The 19,438-nt window shown below is 38.1% G+C and overlaps 1 protein-coding gene across 2 annotated transcripts in view; it reads right to left on the minus strand.

The window, feature by feature from the left end:
* DPYD (dihydropyrimidine dehydrogenase) overlaps window positions 1-19,438 on the minus strand; it is a 594,355-nt gene that overhangs the window by 335,074 nt on the left and 239,843 nt on the right. Inside the window, exon 9 of one of the 2 annotated variants that reach the window (XM_060773945.2) lies at window positions 12,434-12,668. The exons of the other annotated variant lie outside the window; for it this stretch is intronic. Coding sequence (XP_060629928.2) covers window positions 12,541-12,668 — 128 coding nt within the window. The 3' untranslated portion in view covers window positions 12,434-12,540. Of the gene's footprint in view, window positions 1-12,433; window positions 12,669-19,438 lie in introns of those variants that run through there. 2 annotated transcript variants of the gene reach the window in all.

Genomic DNA, 19,438 nt, shown 5'->3' on the forward strand with positions numbered 1-19,438 from the left:
GCTCAATTTGGGGATATAACATTTCAAAAGCAATGAGATTAGCAAGAGCAGAAGTAACAAATTAGGGCTTCCAGTTACTTTCAAAATTTACTTCTGAAGGGCATTCAAGCAGGCATTTTTATAGGAATTAGTCAAGTTTTGCATCATTCTCATCAATTCTAATGGGTCTTTCTTTTAAAAACAAATCTAAGAAACCACAACAGGAAAATGAAGTAGCAATGTAACACATAACACAACCAGATGCTTGTTTGCACAGTATTTTGAATAACAACAATGGAGTGCTTTTAAAACAACAAATGAATCATAGAATAAATTACTTTTATATACTAATGTGGTATTGTGCATGAATTGTAATGCATTTTTTTAAAAATTGGCCTTTTAAGGCCTTTCCGTTGTGTTTTTCAGTGTTTTTATGAGTGATGGTCACTCGTTGGCCTGATAGGTTGTATTATGTCCAAATTTTGTGTCAATTTGTCCAGTGGTTTTTAAGTTATATTATAATCCCACAAATGAACATTACATTTTTATTTATATAGATGTAATATCACTAATAATATTACAATATAATGGTATAGTATAATACAGTGATATGCTAATAATATAATATAATATATTGTGTGTGTGTGTGTGTGTGTGTATATATATATATATATATATATATAACTTGTAAGCCGCTCTGAGTCCCCTTCGGGGTGAGAAGGGTGGCATATAAATGTCGTAAATAAATAAATAAATAAATAAATATTATATACCTGTGATGGCATGCCCAAGCCCTTGAGGAAACTATATTGTCTGGCTTTACTCAGGGGCTATCTGATACCTTAAGATTAAGACTCTTAACAGACAGAGGCACTTTGAGGTGTGGAGAAAAGATAATAAAATAAATTTACTGAATCAAGAGGAATAAAGGGTTAACTCTATCCGGGACTATCCTGAGGTAATCTAAAACAATACATTACAAAGGGAGCACTTGTCAGCTGAAGACATCTCTCTGGGGTGGTTGAAAGTCTCTGTTGCCTCTGGTGCCAAGCAATGGCTAAAGATTGCCTTAATCTTCTCTCCTTATGAAGCTTGGGCTGACCAAAAACGTCAATGCTGGTAAATGCAGCAGTAGTGCTAAGAAATGCCTGTTTGAATTGCTAGGCCTGAATTGCGAGAAGATCCAACCAGTCCATACTTCAGGAAATAAAGCCCGACTGATCATTGGAGGGAAGAATAGTAGCGGCAAAGATGAAGTAATTTGGCCACATTATGAGAAGACAGGAAAGCTTGGAGAAGAGAATGATGCTGGGGAAATGGAAGGAAAAAGGAAGAGGGGCCGACCAAGGGCAAGATGGATGGATGGCATCCTTGAAGTGACTGGATTGACCTTGAAGGAGCTGGGGGTGGTGACGGCTGACAGGGAGCTCTGGAGTGGGCTGGTCCATGAGGTCACGAAGAGTCAGAAATGATGGAATAAAACAACAACAACAACAACAAACAAGATTTCCAGACATTGAACACACACACATTTATACAGTGAAATACTATGATTTAGTCTGAAATCAGCCCCACTGAGTACAATGGAATTTACTGCCAGGTAAATCTTAATGTAACAGATCCTTTAGAATCCTAACTGATTTTGCCCAAAGTAAAAATTAGAGACGTATTTCCTGTTTGGATATTTGTGCTAAAAATTCAAAGTAAGTTTTTAAAAAGAGTTTAAAATTCAAAAAGATCTCATCCTGCTACTTTCCACTATTTCAATTGCTGAAGTGATTAAAATATTTATTTATTTATTTATTTATTTATTATTTACTGTATTTGGATACTGCCTTTCTCAGCCCGTAGGCGACTCAAGGGGGTTAACAGGGCAAAATTAAATGCTTACAATATCATAAATACAATTAAAAATGTAACCAATAATAAAAACTAAACAAATTAATAAAATATAAATATATAAAAATAAATAAATAAAAGGGAGGGTGTTCCACAGCCGAGGGGCCACCACTGAGAAGGCCCTATCTTTCGTCTCTGCCAAACTTACTTGTGACGAAGGCAGTAACGAGAGCAGGGCCTCCCCAGATGATCTTAAGGTCCTAGATGGTTCATAATATGTATTTACTTGTATAGTTTCATGTGTATAAACAGCTGACACTCTTCTAGGCAATTTGGTGCCTTGTCACATTCATTTTTACAGTTTTCCAAGAGAATAAGTTTGGTAATTTCTTACAGGAATTCATCCCCCGCCCCGCCCCCTGCCGCCTATTAATTTAATACTAACTCCTTTTCTTTTCTTTTCTGTCTGTTGAAAGATTAACATTTCAGTTCAATGGTGTTGCTTTCACATATTTCCTATATAGGCAGTCCAGGTTACGAACAAGATAGATTATGTAGGTTTGTTTTTAAATTGAATTTGTATGTCAGTCAGAATATGTACATTTTTTAAGTGTAACTCCAGCTGAAAACACCTGCAAAACTGGACTGTCGATAAATGTTACTCTAAACTTCTGGAACCATTCCATCAGAGCAACTCCAAAAAATCCTGCAAATCTCTTGGGAAGACAAGCGGACAAATGTCCTCATTCTACGTGAAGCAAAGACCATTAGCACTAAAATGATGCTACTCTGCCATCAACTTTGCTGGACTGGCCACATTGTCTGAATGCCCGATCACCATCTCTCAAAGCAGTGACTATACTCTCAATTCAAGAACGGAAAAAGGAATACTGGTGGACAGCATTTAAAGATGAGCTTAAAGCTAAACATAAAAACTGTGGCATACACACCGAGAACAGGGAAGCCCTGGACCTCAAGTGTTCTGACTGGAGGTCAGCTATTACCAACATTGCTGTGGAATTTGAAAAGGCAAATGAGAGAAGCGTGTTAAGAGGAAGGCACGTCAAGCCAACCCTTGTCAGAACTGACTTCCTTCTGGAGATTGATGGCATCATTGTGAAAGAACATCAGGATCAAGAATGGATCTCTACAGTCACCTACAGACCCATCGCCAAGACCATAAACTGGAAGGCAAACATACTCAGCCATGAGTGATAGCATATATATAAGCTTTGCATAGCACTGAGACAGTTAATGCCCCTGTAGTATTTGTTTTGCTGTCTGTGTCCCTGTTCAGAAAATTTCACCTCACTTTCTGTCTCTGTGATAATTGAATTTTGGAAATTTGGCTTACTGTGGAAACAAGGATTGGCAAGAAAACCTTTGTGGAGACACCTTTCCCTATGATAGCTCTTTCAGGAGCAAATTTTCCTTCTCAGGGGTAGATTTACCTCATTTCCTGTTGTCTCGCCGTCGTTCTTAACTCTGAGTAATTCGTAAGTTGAATGGTTGAAACTTGGGGACTGCCTTTCCTAAGAAAAAGAGTCCTTGGTTTGTTTATAATTAATTTGCTTTTCCTAATTAATTTGCTTTTCTCTTTAATGGACTTAGCATATCTTCCAAATTTAGAAAAGCTTTCTGAAGTACGTGTCTCCTCCCCTCAGCAATACTCTTTTACTTCTCATTTCAGTGAAGGGTAGATTATTCTATGAATTTTATCCTTTAGGACTGTGAACTTTTGTTCACAGTAAAAACTGCAACATTTTGAGCAATTGGTATTAAATAATAGCAGCAATCATAGCTTGAGTCTTAAATCGTATAGTTTTATCTTTATCTGAATGTAATGATTTGATCCATTAAGCAAGTCCTTTAACTGTATTTTTATATCTGTACATCTATGTAGGATAGGTATTTTATACAACATTGTTTTGGTATCAGTGTCACTATATTTTTATATAGATTATGTTTGTTGTCACGGATTATACTTTTATTAATTGCAATAGCCACTGGCTTGGTGTCAATAAAATGTGATCATCGTTGATTTCCTATATTTGATTTTTTTTCTTACTTTATTTCTTCAGCACCTAGGAACAAAATAACCTTGACCTTGGTGCAAGATGATGCTGGTGTTAATGGAAGACAGGAAATTTTCTTGCATCTCAGTATGTCGCGTCTTATACTACTTAGGTTCCTGCAAAAGGTAAGATAAGACAACCCTCTCAAGTCAGGCTTCAAGAAAAGAATTCCACTTTTAAGCCTTTTGATACGTGTTTCTCTGATTCCTTCAGTAACATTATCTCCCCCAACCCAATGTAAAAGTTAGAATAGAAAAATTATACTACCTTAGCCGACCTCTCCAAATAGAACCCACATTTACAAATGTGACACCAAAGAAATGCTGTAGCTAACTGGACAGATGAGTAACAGCAATAATCTTTCTTCCCTTCCTCTAGCTAGCTTTTTGTCCATCTTGACCTCTGATTTTTTTCATCCTCTTCCCTTGGATTCATCATATATTACCATTATTTCCCCTTGGTAGCCTTACCTCATCTACAGAAGAAAAAAAGACTTTCTGCACAGTTTATACCAGTTCCCCAACCCCTACCACTATCACTTCTGGAAACACAGAGAATAATAAAGAAACAGAGCAACTGCAACAAATTTCCTTTATCTAAGAAAACTATGACTAAGTTTTTCAGAGGAAAGCTTGTGATCTCTTTTTTTTAAATGCTGGAATGCTCTAGCTATAGCCTTGTCTTCTTTTTTGTACCTAACTCCTTTACACCCATCTTGCACTTACAATAATGTTCCATGCACAGAACAGACATCTATGGCAAGTTATCATGTCACTATCCAGAATAAGAATTTTAGGGTGTATCTATACTATAAAAATAATGTTGATAGCCACCACTTTAACTGCCATGACTGAATGCTGTGGAATCCTGGGATTTGGTGAGGTACCAGCACTCTTTGATAGAGAAGGTGAAAGACATTTTAAAACTACAACTTCCACAATCTCAAAGCATTGAGCCATGGGTAGTTAAAGTGCTGTCAAACTACCATAATTCTACAGCAGAGATGCACTTCTAGAGTGTCTCCATTTCCATCCAAAGACCTTCCCCAATAGTTTTTGTCTCTTCGGACACAGAGGATGTGTGTAAACATATAATTGTGGAGTTCGTTTCCAAAATGTATCTTTTTTAAAAAAAAAAATAAGTGACAGGAAACAGAAGTGCATTGTTGGCTAGGAGTAGATTATTATATATAGATCAAAACTATCAAAATTTATTAAATCACTTTGGTATAGGGTTTGGAAGATTACATTTTATAGCACATCGTCAGTACATCATTTCTGTAAAATTTATTCAGATGGATTTGGTACTTTTTGGAAACAAGCACCAAAATTGATTGTTATAGGGTGAATTTCTTAATGAGAGACAGGGCAGACTACCGCATCTACCAGTGTATAAGACGACTGGGCATATAAGACAACCCCCAACTTTTCCAGTTAAAATATAGAGTTTGGGATATACTCGCCATATAAGACTACCCCTCTTCCGCTGCCTCCTCCATCTCCCGCCCCGTGAAGGGAGGGAGAGAAGGAGAGAGACCTGTACTCGACCCTTCTCTGAGACTATTTCAAAGTACTTCTATGCATTTTTTTCTCTTCACGAAATTCCTTACCATGACACAGTTTGTGTATTCTGGCATTTACTGTATAATGTTATCTTCTTATTATAGCATGTATAAATGACATAACAGTTACTAAAATTAATTAAGGAATTGCATTACTTGTGTGATCAACAGTTTTACACCAGGGAAGAACTGTTAATACAACTAAATTTGCAAAACAATAATTTCAATGTGAACATTGAACCAAAATTGGCACAGAGAACTCCCATGAGCAACAGAGAATACTGAAGGAGTCTGGGGAAAACAGGCCTTGGCATTTAGGTGTTGCTTGGATTTATAGTTCACCTGCAATCAATGAGTATTCTGAACTCCAGCAGCAATGGAACTGAACCAAACTTGGTACAGAGAACTCCCATGAGCAACAGGATATATTTGGGGGGGGGGGGGGGGTTAGGGAAAATAGGCCTTGGCATTTGGGAGCTGCTGGGATTTATAGTTCATCTCTAATCAATGAGCATTCTGAACTCCAGGAGCAATGGAATTGAACCAAACTTGGCATAGAGAACTCCCATGAGCAACAGAAAATATTTGGGGTGTTTGGGGAAAATAGGCCTTGGGATTTGGGAGCTGCTGTGATTTATAGTTCACTTGCAATCAATGAGCATTCTGAACTCTAGCAGCAATGGAATTGAACAAACTTGGTACAGAGAACTCACATGAGCAACAGAATACTTGGGAAAACAGACATTGGCATTTAGCAACTTCTTGGATTCTCCCTTGCGCCACAGCCATTACCTGGGAGGTGCCTGTAAATGCCATGGCAGCTCAGGGGGTGCTTGCAAACACGGAGAGCCTTCCATCATCCTCTGCTGGGCTACTGGTCCTACGGGCCCAGGGGAGGGGGGTTTTCTCCACCCCCAGGCCTGCTCACACAGTGGAGGGTTGGCAGGGATGGAGGAGAGCCCCTCCCCACCGGGCCCACAGGATCAGCAATGGTAGCGGCAGCCAAGCAACAACCAGTTAGAAGATGATCGAAGGCTCTCCCATGCCTGCAAATGCTGTGGCAGTTCAAGAGGTGTTTGTAGGCACGGGAGGGCCTTCCACTCTCCTCCACCAGGCTACTGGTCCTGCGGGCTGGGGGGGCCTCTCCTCCACCTCTGGGCCTTTTCTCACAGTTGTGGGGCAGTGGAGAGTCCCCCCCCCGGGCCCACTGGATCAGCAGCATCCTAGTGGCAGCCCAACAAAGGACAATGGAAGCCCTACCGTACCTGCAAACGCCGCAGTGGCTTAGGAGGCATTTGAAGGCATGGGAGGGCCTTCCATCATCCTCCATGAGGCTGCTGCTGGGCTGCAGCTGTTCCTACAGGCCCGGAGGGGCCTTTCTTCCATTGCCAGGAGGGAGGGCGATGGAAGGCCCTCCTGGGTTTGCTCACACAGTAGCAGGTTGGCAGGGCAGGAGAGAGGCACCCCAAGATCCACAGGAATGGCAGTGGCCTTACAACAGCCTAGCAACAGCCTGGAGGAAGTGTTCTGAGGTATGCTGCTGCTGCTGTTTCAATGGCCGGGGGGGGGGGGGGAGGAGGAGGGTCTTTGCAATCACCCCTTAAGATGCCACTCCAGGAAGGTGTTCTATCATTTTTTGTTGGATTTGAGAATGGCTGCCGCTAGGCCGCTGCTGTCCCTGCAGGCCTGGGGGGGGGGGGGGGGCTCTCCTCCATCCCTGCAAACCGAACCCAGCACATAAGACCACCCCAATTTTTGAAAGGATTTTTCAGGGTTAAAAAGTTGCCTTATATGCCAGAAGATATGGTAGTATTTTTCCAAGGGCTTAATTTCTAAAATATGCCATCATCACCATCTCGAATGATCTGGCCAGGTATAATGAAATAACAAGCTATCTTCAGAGCAATGAGAGAATGAATAGTTTGACAATTTCTAAGAGTACTAAAATTTCAGCTATCACTTAGAATGAATTATATATTCAAAGGGGAGTAAATTAAGGAAATAGAAGATTGGTAAGACAAATGAAATTTCTTCTTTTTTTAAAGGTACAAGTCTAGAAAGAGCCAAAAGAACAAAGGATCGTTTTTACTGATCATTCCATGTAAGCATTTCTGCAATATTGAAATCTTTGGATTAAATCTGTTATTTCAGATATGCAAATATACATTCTTTTAAAGAGTCAGCGGAGAAATTATAGAAAGGAGAAAGAGGATTGAGGACTTTTTATTCAGGATATGATTGCCATTATTTTTGATGATAGCTGTTGTAACAATGATATCCTGGAAATTAAGATGTGAAACAGACATAAATATAGCCATAGGATGGTGCTGGTAGGGAAACTTGTTACTCAGTTGTAATCGAGGTATGAATGCTTAACTATAATTCTGTGTATCCTCTCTCACAGTAAGAATAACTAATATAAGAGGGAGTGAAATGAAAAGAGCTGGCAATGCAATTCCCCCCGCCCCCCCAGCATATCAAGCAGGTTTTCATAAGGAAGCAGTGGTCATCAATCACTACCTCATTACCAACCTGTCATCTGGGCTTAGGCTAAATGTATTCTGGCATGCTGCCATACTAAATGTTCAATGAAACATCCTTAAGGCTCTCTACAAGTTCAGCTGAAGTCGCACATGCTATACATCAAAGAGGAACATTAGCGTTATCATAGCTTAATAAATAGTGCCATTCTGGCAACACAACTCTGTGTTCTAGAGCTATCTCCCATTCCCCAGTATTATGCAGCTTAAGTAAACAATCTTGCTGTCTTGTGTGATGTTTATTTAATGATAAATGCATGTAATGATAATTAGTCATTCCAGTATGTATGTATGCACTTTCCTTCCCTGCTGAATAATACTCAGATGTAGGTGAAGTATAGCATAAAATAGCTATTTAATTGTGTTGAATTGAAATTTGCCTTATTCCTCAATTGTTGTAACTTGTGGATATATTACATCAAAATGAGTCTAGAGAAGGGAAAGAATTGTATCCAGGTGAAACCTACACTATAGAATTCAGTTTGATCCCACTTTAACTGTCACGGCTCAATGCTTCGGAATTCTGGGATTTGTAGTTTGATAAAGAACCAGCCCTCTTTGGCAGAGAAGGCTACAGACTTAGTAAAACTACCACTTCCATGACCCCAGGTAATTAAAAGTGGTGACAAACTTCGTTAATTCTACAGTATAGATCAGGGGTCCTCAAACTTTTTAAACAGAGGGCCAGGTCACAATCTCTCAAACTGTTGGAGGGCCAGATTATAATTTGAAAAAAAACATGAATGAATTCCTATGCACACTATACATATCTTATTTGTAGTGTAAAAACACTTAAAAACAATATAATAATAAAAATGAAAAACATTTTTAACAAATATAAAATTATTAGTATTTCAGTGGGAAGTGTGGGCCTACTTTTGGCTGATGAGATAGGATTGTTGTTATTGTTGTGTGCTTTCAAGTCATTTCAGACTTAGGTTGACCCTGAGCGAGGGCCGAGTAAATGACCTTGGAGGGCTGCATCCGGCCCCCGGGCCTTAGTTTGAGGACCCCTGGTATAGATGCACCACAACTGCAAACCTGTTCCACATGAAAAGTCCTTGAATTAACATTCTGCATATCAGATATTTACATTACTATCCATAACAGTAGAAAATTACAGTTATGAAGTAGCAACAATTTTTTATGGGAATCACCACAACATGAGGAACTGCATTAAGGGGTCATGGCATTAGGAAGGTTGAGAACCAATGCAATAAAAATATTTCTCACTCAGAATTTTGATTCTACTTATGGATCATACAATTGCTTTTTTGTTTTGAAATTCATTTGCTGAATAATTGAGGAGAGTTGTGTGTGCATGTCCCTTCATGTCATCTGTTCACTTATGACAATCTCATGAATTTTATAGGGTTTTTGTAGGCAAGGAATATTAAGGAATGCCTACAGCACCTGATATACACTGGCAGTATCCCATGCAAGTACTGAGCAGGGCCGACATTTTATAGCATCCAAAAACAGTTCAGGATTGGAGTATTTTAAACAAAATCTGAAAGTTAGATTAATCTGTTAGAAGTGGAAACCTTTCTATCATCAGAGGAATCATTAGGAGTCTCATATGGAAACTATACAGAGAAATCATTTAAAAATGTTGTGTGCTTGCTGAGTGCATCTCAGTTCTTTGACATGTTTCTTCTGGATATCTATGCAACTAAAATAAATCTTTCTAATAGGCACTGGGATTTTAGGAAGTATCAAGGTAAAAAGCAAATAAATGTGAAATTTGAGCATGATTGCTTGAGTTTAAACCTATAGACCAAAGATTTAATCCAAGAAAATTGGTTTGAATTTTGAAAAGAAAAGTATACAGTTACAGATGTATTTATTTTTACATACAACCAAAGCTCTAAAAATTTAATTTAAAATATTGAAGTTGGCAAGTAGCAAGGCCATAATGTTGTGTAATTAAAATGTGAAAAGTGGTTTCAGCAAATGTTGAGACACAATTTTTGAGATGACTTTAACTATACAGCATAATATGAAATATGATGTGCTCATCCCAGAAATATTAAAATATAGTGTCTTAGAGACTTATTACTAACTTAGAGTTATATAGACTAAGAGTCTAGTTTCATTATTGGAAGGAATCAGAGAGGAGATTAATATCTACCAATTTTTCCTTTCCCCTGCAGTCTTCTCTGAAAAAGTACTCTAGAGAGCTGGGGACTATCTAAACCCACATGAGATCCTGACCACCCACTTTGAGTTGAAGGACTCTGTTAGAATATAGGAGCTTCCATGAAAGGAACGAGCCCTTGCATTTGCAATTTTGAATCAAGATTCAACCCTTATCTTGGAGAGCTATAACATATGTGCCTACTTTCTTAATGCATACATGTAGATAGGTCTAAGAGTCAAATTTCATTACAATGGTTGATTTATTACAAAAGCTTTTTTGCTAGGGTGGGAGGTGCAATTTAAAGGCAATTGTTAGTCCTAATACAGCTGGCACACTGGATCAATTGAACTTTGGTAAGCTGCTGATTTTGTAGTCTTTCAGTGGCATTTGTGCAAGTTGCCAGTCTCCTATTGTTCCAGTGGCTCTGAAAACTAGATTTAAGCAAATATGTGTCTATTGCTCATGTTTGTTAACCAAAGAAATGAAAATCCTGTTTGAAGGATCTTACTGCAGATGCTATTGATGTACTAGTTATATATCTCATATCAATACAAAAAATGGTGCCAATCTAATGCAAGAATAAATCCAGATTGGAAACATCTGCATGCAATTAACCAGAAAGGGTAGATATCCCTTTTCATGTTGACATATAACATTTTGCTATATAACAAATTAGTAACTACTCTACTTTTTCAACACATTAAAAAACAAGACACTGTAAGCTTGCACAATGCATTTTCTCATCTCCTCTCTTGCTGCAGGAATGAGAAAACCCTTTGCTATCCCTTATGTCATATCCCTCCTAAGGGTGAAGTATTCAGATTCTACTCCTTTTGCCAACTTTTCAAGCTGAAAGGGAAAGAACACAAGAGGTGGGGTGTACATCTTTGAAAGAAATCACCATCAAAAACTGCAAAAGTCTTGTACTTACATAAAAATAGGAGCCAGACTTCCCTGTGACTAGACAGTCCTTCATTTTGGATTTCTTGACATCTTTACAACACTAATAATAGCAGCTGATTCTACTGACTTGGCTTGGGGGGAGGGTTATTTATGATGAGATACTTAAAATCTCCATGAAAGAAATGTAGGGGTGTTAAAAGCAAACAAACCATGGTTATATGCTCCCTTTGGCTTCTATAATTGATGTGTGTGGTATAAAATCTATTCTTCTCATGCTTTTTAATATGAAACGAAGAAGCTGCAAAAACCTGATGAATGCCATTCCTTAGGCAAGGTAAAGTACTGGTAAAGTATTACAGGTCCCAAAGACCCTAAGCCAAGGCACGGACATCTGCTAATATTTGCTTGCCAAGATACTGAGTTGCCTGCTAAGTGATAACATTTAGTCCCCTCAGAATAGAGGCAACAGATGCATAAAGATCTCCCCCAGCTAGTCTTTGCTTCCAGCACCTTCAACATGTTTCTTCAATTATACATTACAGGAGTGACTGCACAGCAGTATACCTATAAACTCTAACTACCTAATTCTTCTCTTTCCAAAATTTACAAGGGTCAAGATACTGTTGAAGCCCATAGGACATTAGTGTGCAGCTGCTATTCCATATGTTCTCTAGGTTGACATCTGTTACAGAGATAATCCCAAAGCATTGGAGTTGGCATGCCACGACACTATAGTTCTAACAAGGTTGGAAGTCACTTCTTTATCACACTTAAGGTCACAAGGTATTTTACGAAGATAATCATAGTTATTAGTAAGGCATTAGTATGTACAACATCTGCAAGGGGGAAAAATGTCAAATGTAAATGCCATAGCAGACTCAATCCAATAGACAGGGAGGTGATGTTGTAGTGATCTATCATGAGTCTATGCCCTACAGATGTACTTGGTCTACCAATCTCCAATGTTTGATTGTGCATATCTAGAGACAGAATGGCAAAGCAGGATGAGAATTCTCTGGGTTTGCAGTTCACTCCAGTGATCTGTGTCTGAGCTGATATATGTGATTTTGGAAGTGGTATTATACTCCTCTATAGTTATTTGTGATAGGGTGTGTGTTGATATTTACTGTAAGTCTCTCTTATCACAACCAGCTCAAGTTCACAAAATCAGTGCCATGTCATTTCATGAGCAAATCTTGACAAATATCTGGACCTTCACAGATGTTCTGGCCAGTATGAAGGTGATTTCAGGGTGGAGATGTACATCTGAACTTATTTTATTCCCATGAGCAAAAACAGCTGCAGTAAGGTTTTTTTAAGGAAATGTTCAAGTATTATTGATACTTCAAGGAATTGTTTTAGGAAATGCATTTGTGCAACATATATGTGGTTTATTCCTGCAAAGAAAACATGCTCTGGGATAGAAAAGGCGTTTTCAGTATTTAAAAAATCCCAGAAGCAAAAAAAATACACAAATTTCATTTCAAGAAATGTTTCCTATTCCTAAAACGGGCACCCCGGTGGTTCAGTGGGTTGAACCGCTGAGCTGTTGAACTTGCTGATCGAAAGGTTGTAAGTTCGAATCCAGGGAGTGGCATGAGCTCCCGCTGTTAGGCCCAGTTTCTGCCAACCTAGCAGGTCAAAAACATGCAAATATGAGTAGATCAGTAGACGGGAAGGTAATGACACTTCATGTAGTCATGCTGCCCACATGGCCTTGGAGGTATCTATGGAAAACGCCGGCTCTTCAGCTTAGAAATGGAGATGAGCACCAACCCCCAGACACGACTGGACTTAATGTCAGGGGAAAACCTTTACCTCTGCCTCTATCTTTACCTTTACATTTACTATTCCTAAAACAAGTTTTCTATGCAGAAAAAAACCACATTTGATTGTTTTGCCCCTAAAACATACTTTCCTAAAGTACCAAGTTCAAAAGAGCCTTCAGTAATCTGCTGTCATAATTTTGAAAAACAGTTTGCACAGAGATCATTTGGTTAACTTCTGACTTGGAGATTACACATTTTGAGGCAATAATTGAGGCATATGACTATATTGTTTTGATGGATGAATTTTACTTTCCTCAACTTGATGATTTGGACAAATGGGGCCAAGTGCTTGCTCTTTTGACTCATGTTGATTAGAACTGCTGGAAGATGGACAGCCAATTAAATGCTGGAGTTTGCAAGTGATTCTTTTAAAAATGGCTTTCTTTCAATTCTTCTAAAAGAAACCATTACAAGGACCTCTATAAAGAGATCTTCAGTTAAAAATGGCCAGTTCCCAATTTTCCTTTTGAAAGTAAAGGTCTTAAGACTGAAAAGAGCTAGAGCAACTTCAGATTTTTTTCAATGGAACTGGTTACTTGGATCCATTTCACTACAATGAAAGACATGGTTATGGAATAGAAATAATTTTGTTTGTCTTTCTGGATAATGTATTCCATTATGGATACAACCTCACTAGTTCTGCTGGACTTCTAAGTAGCATTCATTCATAATGATATTCGTTTGAGCCATTCAGTTGGTATAGGACTTGTTCACACTGTTTTGGACCAATTCTGGTACTATTTAACTAAATACTTCTAGAACATGGTGGCAGAAGATAGACATTTGGCTTCCTGGTCATGAACAATGATACCAGATGGAGGGAAAAGATGTTCCTTCTAAGATTAAAGCAAGCATGAAAGCCTTAGGTAGAATGAGGAATTGCATTCTAAATTATAACTGTTAAAAAGGTTGTAATTCAAACTCTACAGAAAAATAGGGTTTGTGGTGAAAGCTACTCCACTATTTTCTGGTCTCCATAAGGCCGATCAGTGTCATTTACATTTTCATTCTCCATAAAAGGAAAAAAGAATCCTCTCTCTCTCTCTTTTTTCTTCTTCTTATGCTCGATATGTGTCATTTCAGTAGCGTTCCACAATAAAAACATGAACATTTAAGGAAAGTTACAGCACATTAAGTTTAACCCCCATTTCTGTCTTGGATGATAGATGCAAGAATTCCAACTGAGTTGATTTTATGAACCAGTTAAATGATTTGTATTCAGAACCACATTAAAAATCCCCATGACAAAGTGTACTTGAACGAAAATACCCTGCTTGTGACACATCCTTTGCAAGCAATGTGTTTTCATTTTTCACATGTTGCATCTCATTTATTTTATTCAGGCACACATAGTTAAATCTGCAAGATACGGCAAGCTTCCAATACCCTTGAAATAATAAATCATTTCTTACAGATGTTTTCACCTACTGCAAAGCTGCCTCTCATTAATCAAACATTATCAGTTTCTATCAGTGCCCAGTCCTAAACAAGGGAGGCACTTCATTCTCAATTCTGACTTTTATTCACTGGCTAGCCCCTGACCCTTCTTTATTACTAGCTACTCATTTGAATCTTGGGAAGGCCTAATACACAACCTATATTTTAAAAAAGAATCCCACAGAACTGTTGTATAATGGTGTAACACGTGTATTTTATACTATAATTAAATTCATATGCAGCTAGAGCTTCATTTCATGCATAAATATTAGGCACAGGTCTACCTAGGTAACTCATTTTTAAATAAAATGCAAATTCATAAACAAAGCAATGTGAGTATGTTGTGTTTCTAGTTATGTTTCAAAGTGTAAAATGGTTCTCCAAGCAGAACTCATGCAATACTTATTTTTTCTCAGCTTGGATAAATTATTAAAACTTCATTTCAGAAAGCAGTATAGAATATACTATAGCATCTTATCAAGACAGTACTTTTGAGAACACAGAAATAAACACGAACAGGATATCAGACAACACATTTTTTCATAATAGTAACAAGTCAAAAACTATTAGATTATTGTAAACTGTCCCCTCGATAGGAAATAATTCTTCTTCTAATATGTTTGTTTGATCTCTCCTCATAAAGTTTCGTATTCTATGATATAAAAAGTCAGATTGGATGAGGATCAAAATTCCTTTTGGTTCTGAATAATTGTATGACTGTAAAAAAACCCCATTCTTTTGTTTCATTTTTTTATTTTAAAAAGTGTTAAACTTAACACTTATATCACATCACTGGTTTATACAATGGTTCAGGTGCAACAGAATACCAGTCGTTCAGTATCAAATATATATCACCAACCTCATGAAATATTGCCAACCCTTTCAATACATTCTGGGAGGTATCAAAGAAGTCAGAGCTAATGTAGACTTGGACTGGGAGATTCAGGTTCAAGCCCCACTGTACTCTGAAGTCCTTTATAACATGGCTCCAGACTTTCTATCACAGGAACATAACGTGATCTTCAGGGGAAGGGCTCTTCTTGGCCCCAACATTCTGAGAAGACTCCCAATGGACACATTAAAGAGGCCTGTGTAGTGGTTGTTCCCAGGCCAGGCTCTGGACCTCCAAAATAAGAATAGGGTCCCTTCCAAATAGGCCTTATATCCCAGGATCTGATCACCGGTTTTCTACTTTAAACTGGATTATATGAGTCCACACTGCAAGATAATCTGTGATAAACAGAAAATCTGGGATCAGATCCTGGACTATAGGGCCTGTCTGGAAGGGCCCTAAAATAATTTTCCTCCTCTCCACCTCATTTTTAACAGAGGCAGGTGTTTGGAAATTGACCAACCACTGAAGATGGATGCTTTATTTTTCTTGGGGATAGGTTTTTAGAATTGTTTTGCAATGGAATTTTAATTCTTGTTTAGTAACTGAATCTGTTTTCTGTTTTAATTTTGTTCTTATTTTATTCAATATTATTGTGAAATGTGTTGAATTCAGTCTTTGGACACTGCTATTCTTTGATGAGGCCTGGATACCCTACAGCTAGCATCGCACAGGCGACATAAGAAAGCTCTGCCAGGCGCCACCACTTTGTAAGTAAAATTTAAGTGGCTGATAATTCCTGGAATTCCCAGAGAATGGCTTTACTGTGCCCTAATAAATTCCTTAGTTTACCTGTCAGCTGTTCAGGCTTCTCCATTAGTAAGCAACAACTTTGAGCTATTATATCAATTTCAACACCGAGGAGGGTTAGAACTGTATTTGGACACTCAGTCTTGTGGTGCGCTAGTGGGATGCCTAACTCCCTGGTCATTTCCTGAAATTGATGCATCAGCTCACGGCATCATCTGGACTCAGCCTGTTCCATGAATAAAAAATTGTCCAAATAGTGCACCATGCCTGTCTGGCCAGACCATTTCTTGACCACCCATTCCAGAAAAGAATTAACCTGTTCGAAGGCATTACAGGACACCATGCATCACATGGACAATGCTCTATCCACATAAAATAAACCTTCAAAACAGGACCCAAGAAGCTGAAAGTCATGAAAGTGATCCAGGGGCAGTCTAAATCAGTGGTTATCACCCTATGGGTCCCCAGGTGTTTTGGCCTACAACTCCCAGAAATCCCAACCTGTTTACCAGCTTTTAGGATTTCTGGGAGTTGAAGGTCAAAACATCTGGGGACCCACAGGTTGAGAACCACTAGTTTAAATGCTGATTTAAACTAGGCCCAACCATCCCTGCCTCCTTCAAAGAGGGAATTCAATTGCCCACTGCATCTTATGGGCTCGCCCTTAGTTGTGGGTGGGGATTTTGTCTTATATGGAAGTGTAAATTCAACCTATGTCAATAAATACCAAATCCAAAATAGTAAAAGATTACACAAGATTAACAACAGATTTTGTAAAAGAAAGATGCATTTGGAATTTAGTTTTCTTGTACATTTGGCATTTTTTACAGCATTCAGATTCCAACATCAAATTTTATAGTAGAGTAAATTAGAGTCATCCAAGGTTGGTAGCTTCAAATGAAGAAAAGCCCTTTATTTGAATGATCTTTGGCCAGGAGGGTGGGCAAGGGATGAACTAGTCTATCAATCTTTAGTGAGGAAGTGGAGATAGGATATTGGTGTGACCCTGATGAGAGTGGATTTTCCCATTATCAAGTTAGAATGAGAGATTGTCCCATGAACAGATTTAGCCAGAGGATTTCAACAAACACTATTAACACTTGGTAAATGAACACTTGGCACCTTTGAAGATCAAAAACTGGGGAGGATAACAGATGAAAATATAAGTATGCCCCATAACCTTTTATGCCAGGCTTGGACAATGAAAGGGAATGTCCTGCTTAATATGTGTGGGCTTTGTAATGTGCATTACGTGCTAAGAGAATAATGGAGCATAGAAGATAGCAACATCTAATTATTAAAAGGAGGAGGAAATTAAATTGGGTAGGGGGAGTTTCACTATACAAGGACATTTTGTACACTGAAAGGCCAGGATGGTAATGTAATAGTCCTGAATTTCCTCTAAGAAGTTTGAGCAGTAAAGGTATCTACTCTTCTTGTTTTCACTCTTGGCTCCATATATTTACTCTCTCTTTGCTTCAGTTTAGACTTAACTGCAAAGGAGTGTCTGCAATGCACTTCATAGATAAGGATGCCTCTTGATGTAAACAATGGGAGCAAACTTATACACAAGTTGTAAACAACCATTTATTACTACTACAGATCACAAAATATTTGTTGTTATTAAGGAACTACTAATGTACATTAAAGGCCATGTATCTTTTTAAAGAACAAAACACGAATTGTGACCATAGAGGTCCAATTATGTTTTTACTACACTAGAAATAAAATCAAATGGTTATTATATAATTTACACCAAAAATAAGCCTCTTTTGACTTTGGCAACAACATTATAAACAGCAGCATTAAAGACTAATCAACCACATCTTTCTGACCATTAAATTGTAATCACTGAACTCTTTCCATTAAACTCTAATCAGTGAAGGCCATTAATTAGAAAGATCTTTGAATAACTACAGGGTTGAGCTATTGAAACTTCTTTATAATTTTCTATAATGGCCTATGCTACAATTCCTCCATCTCTGGCATAGACACATTGCCTAAAATCAATTTAAATTACAGAAAGGATGACGAAGTCAGGCAATACCTAGGAAATTTGAATGCTAAGTGTTCAATTGTTAGGTATCAATTCAATTCACTATATGACAGTGCTGTGTGGAAATTAACAGATAATAAGAATTGCATTCCTTTTAACAGAAGGCCTCCCGCCAAGGACAACAAACTGAAAATATTTTCTTTTGTAATGTAGGATGCAGTTCATTCTTGTCCAGATTGGCTATTTGGTTACCTAGCCTGCATACTCTTCACATTTGATTTTCAATGAGGTGCTTCCCCATCTCACACTTTCTAAGCTATTTCCTATGACCTATGCGGGTATCATACATCCACTAACAGACTCAAGCAAGAGTGCAAACATTGCTGTAAAACACCCTAGAAATTATGGCAGACACCACAGAAGGCATCTCAGGCATGGCTTACAAGATCTTTCCTGTTCAAGTATTGGGCCAGAAAGTCAACTGTTCCAAATTACAGTATGAATTTATGGTATCTTAGTGTAGATCAATGTCATGCTCACAAAGGACTATTTATGATGGTTCCGTCAAATGAGGTAAAACAAAAGTCATAAAATGCAATGCTTATCACCACCTGGGTATGTGAAGGTTTATGTGAATGTTATGCTTGCTTCTGCGCCATTCTCCAGCTAATTTATATTGGTACAATGTACACCCAAAAAGAAATGTTTAATTAAGTGACTTAATATCACGATCCTGAAAACATTATGCGGAGAAATGTTGTGTTGATATTAATGAACTATCATTTATTTAACCTATTTAGAAGCACTGTGAAAACTATCCCCTGTTCTTCGTGCATTTTCTTCTCCACAAAGAAATATATAGGCTTGAAAGAAAAAGAAAGAAAAGTGGGCAATGTTGTTACTTTTACTGGATCAGAAGTTATGTATGAAATATTGGCATATCACAAGTTCACAACAGCCCTTTTCTTCAACAGTATGACAGTAGAAACATTCTCCAAGAAACAAGTGACACTGTAGCTTTAAAATAAGACCTCAGTATGAGATGTTTCCTCCTTTTTTACCCTTCTTTTAGGCCCCATTCACACTGCCATATATAATTCAGTTTCTGATCCCAGTTTATCTGCTTTGAACTTGATTATATGGCAGTGTAGACTCATATAATCCAGTGTAGACTCAGATAATCTGGGATCAAGTAATGAATTCTATGGCAGTGTAGATCCAGCCCTAGGATGCATGTACACCTATTCTTGACATGCGAGTCAAGAATAGGGCTCCATAGTCACCTACGTAGCTACCACCAAGACTCTATACTTGGAAGGGCATCATAATCTGACAACGAGGGATCGCCTAAGTAAGTAAGTAAGCATGTACATGAGAATTAATGCAGTTGGGCACCACTTTAACTTCCATGGCTCAATGCTATGGAATCAAATGAATTGTAGTTTTTTGAGGCATTAGCACATTTTGGTTTAAAAAAACTTGCACTACAGCTCTCAT

This window comes from Anolis sagrei, chromosome 4, assembly GCF_037176765.1.
Source record: "Anolis sagrei isolate rAnoSag1 chromosome 4, rAnoSag1.mat, whole genome shotgun sequence".
NCBI lineage: Eukaryota > Metazoa > Chordata > Lepidosauria > Squamata > Dactyloidae > Anolis > Anolis sagrei.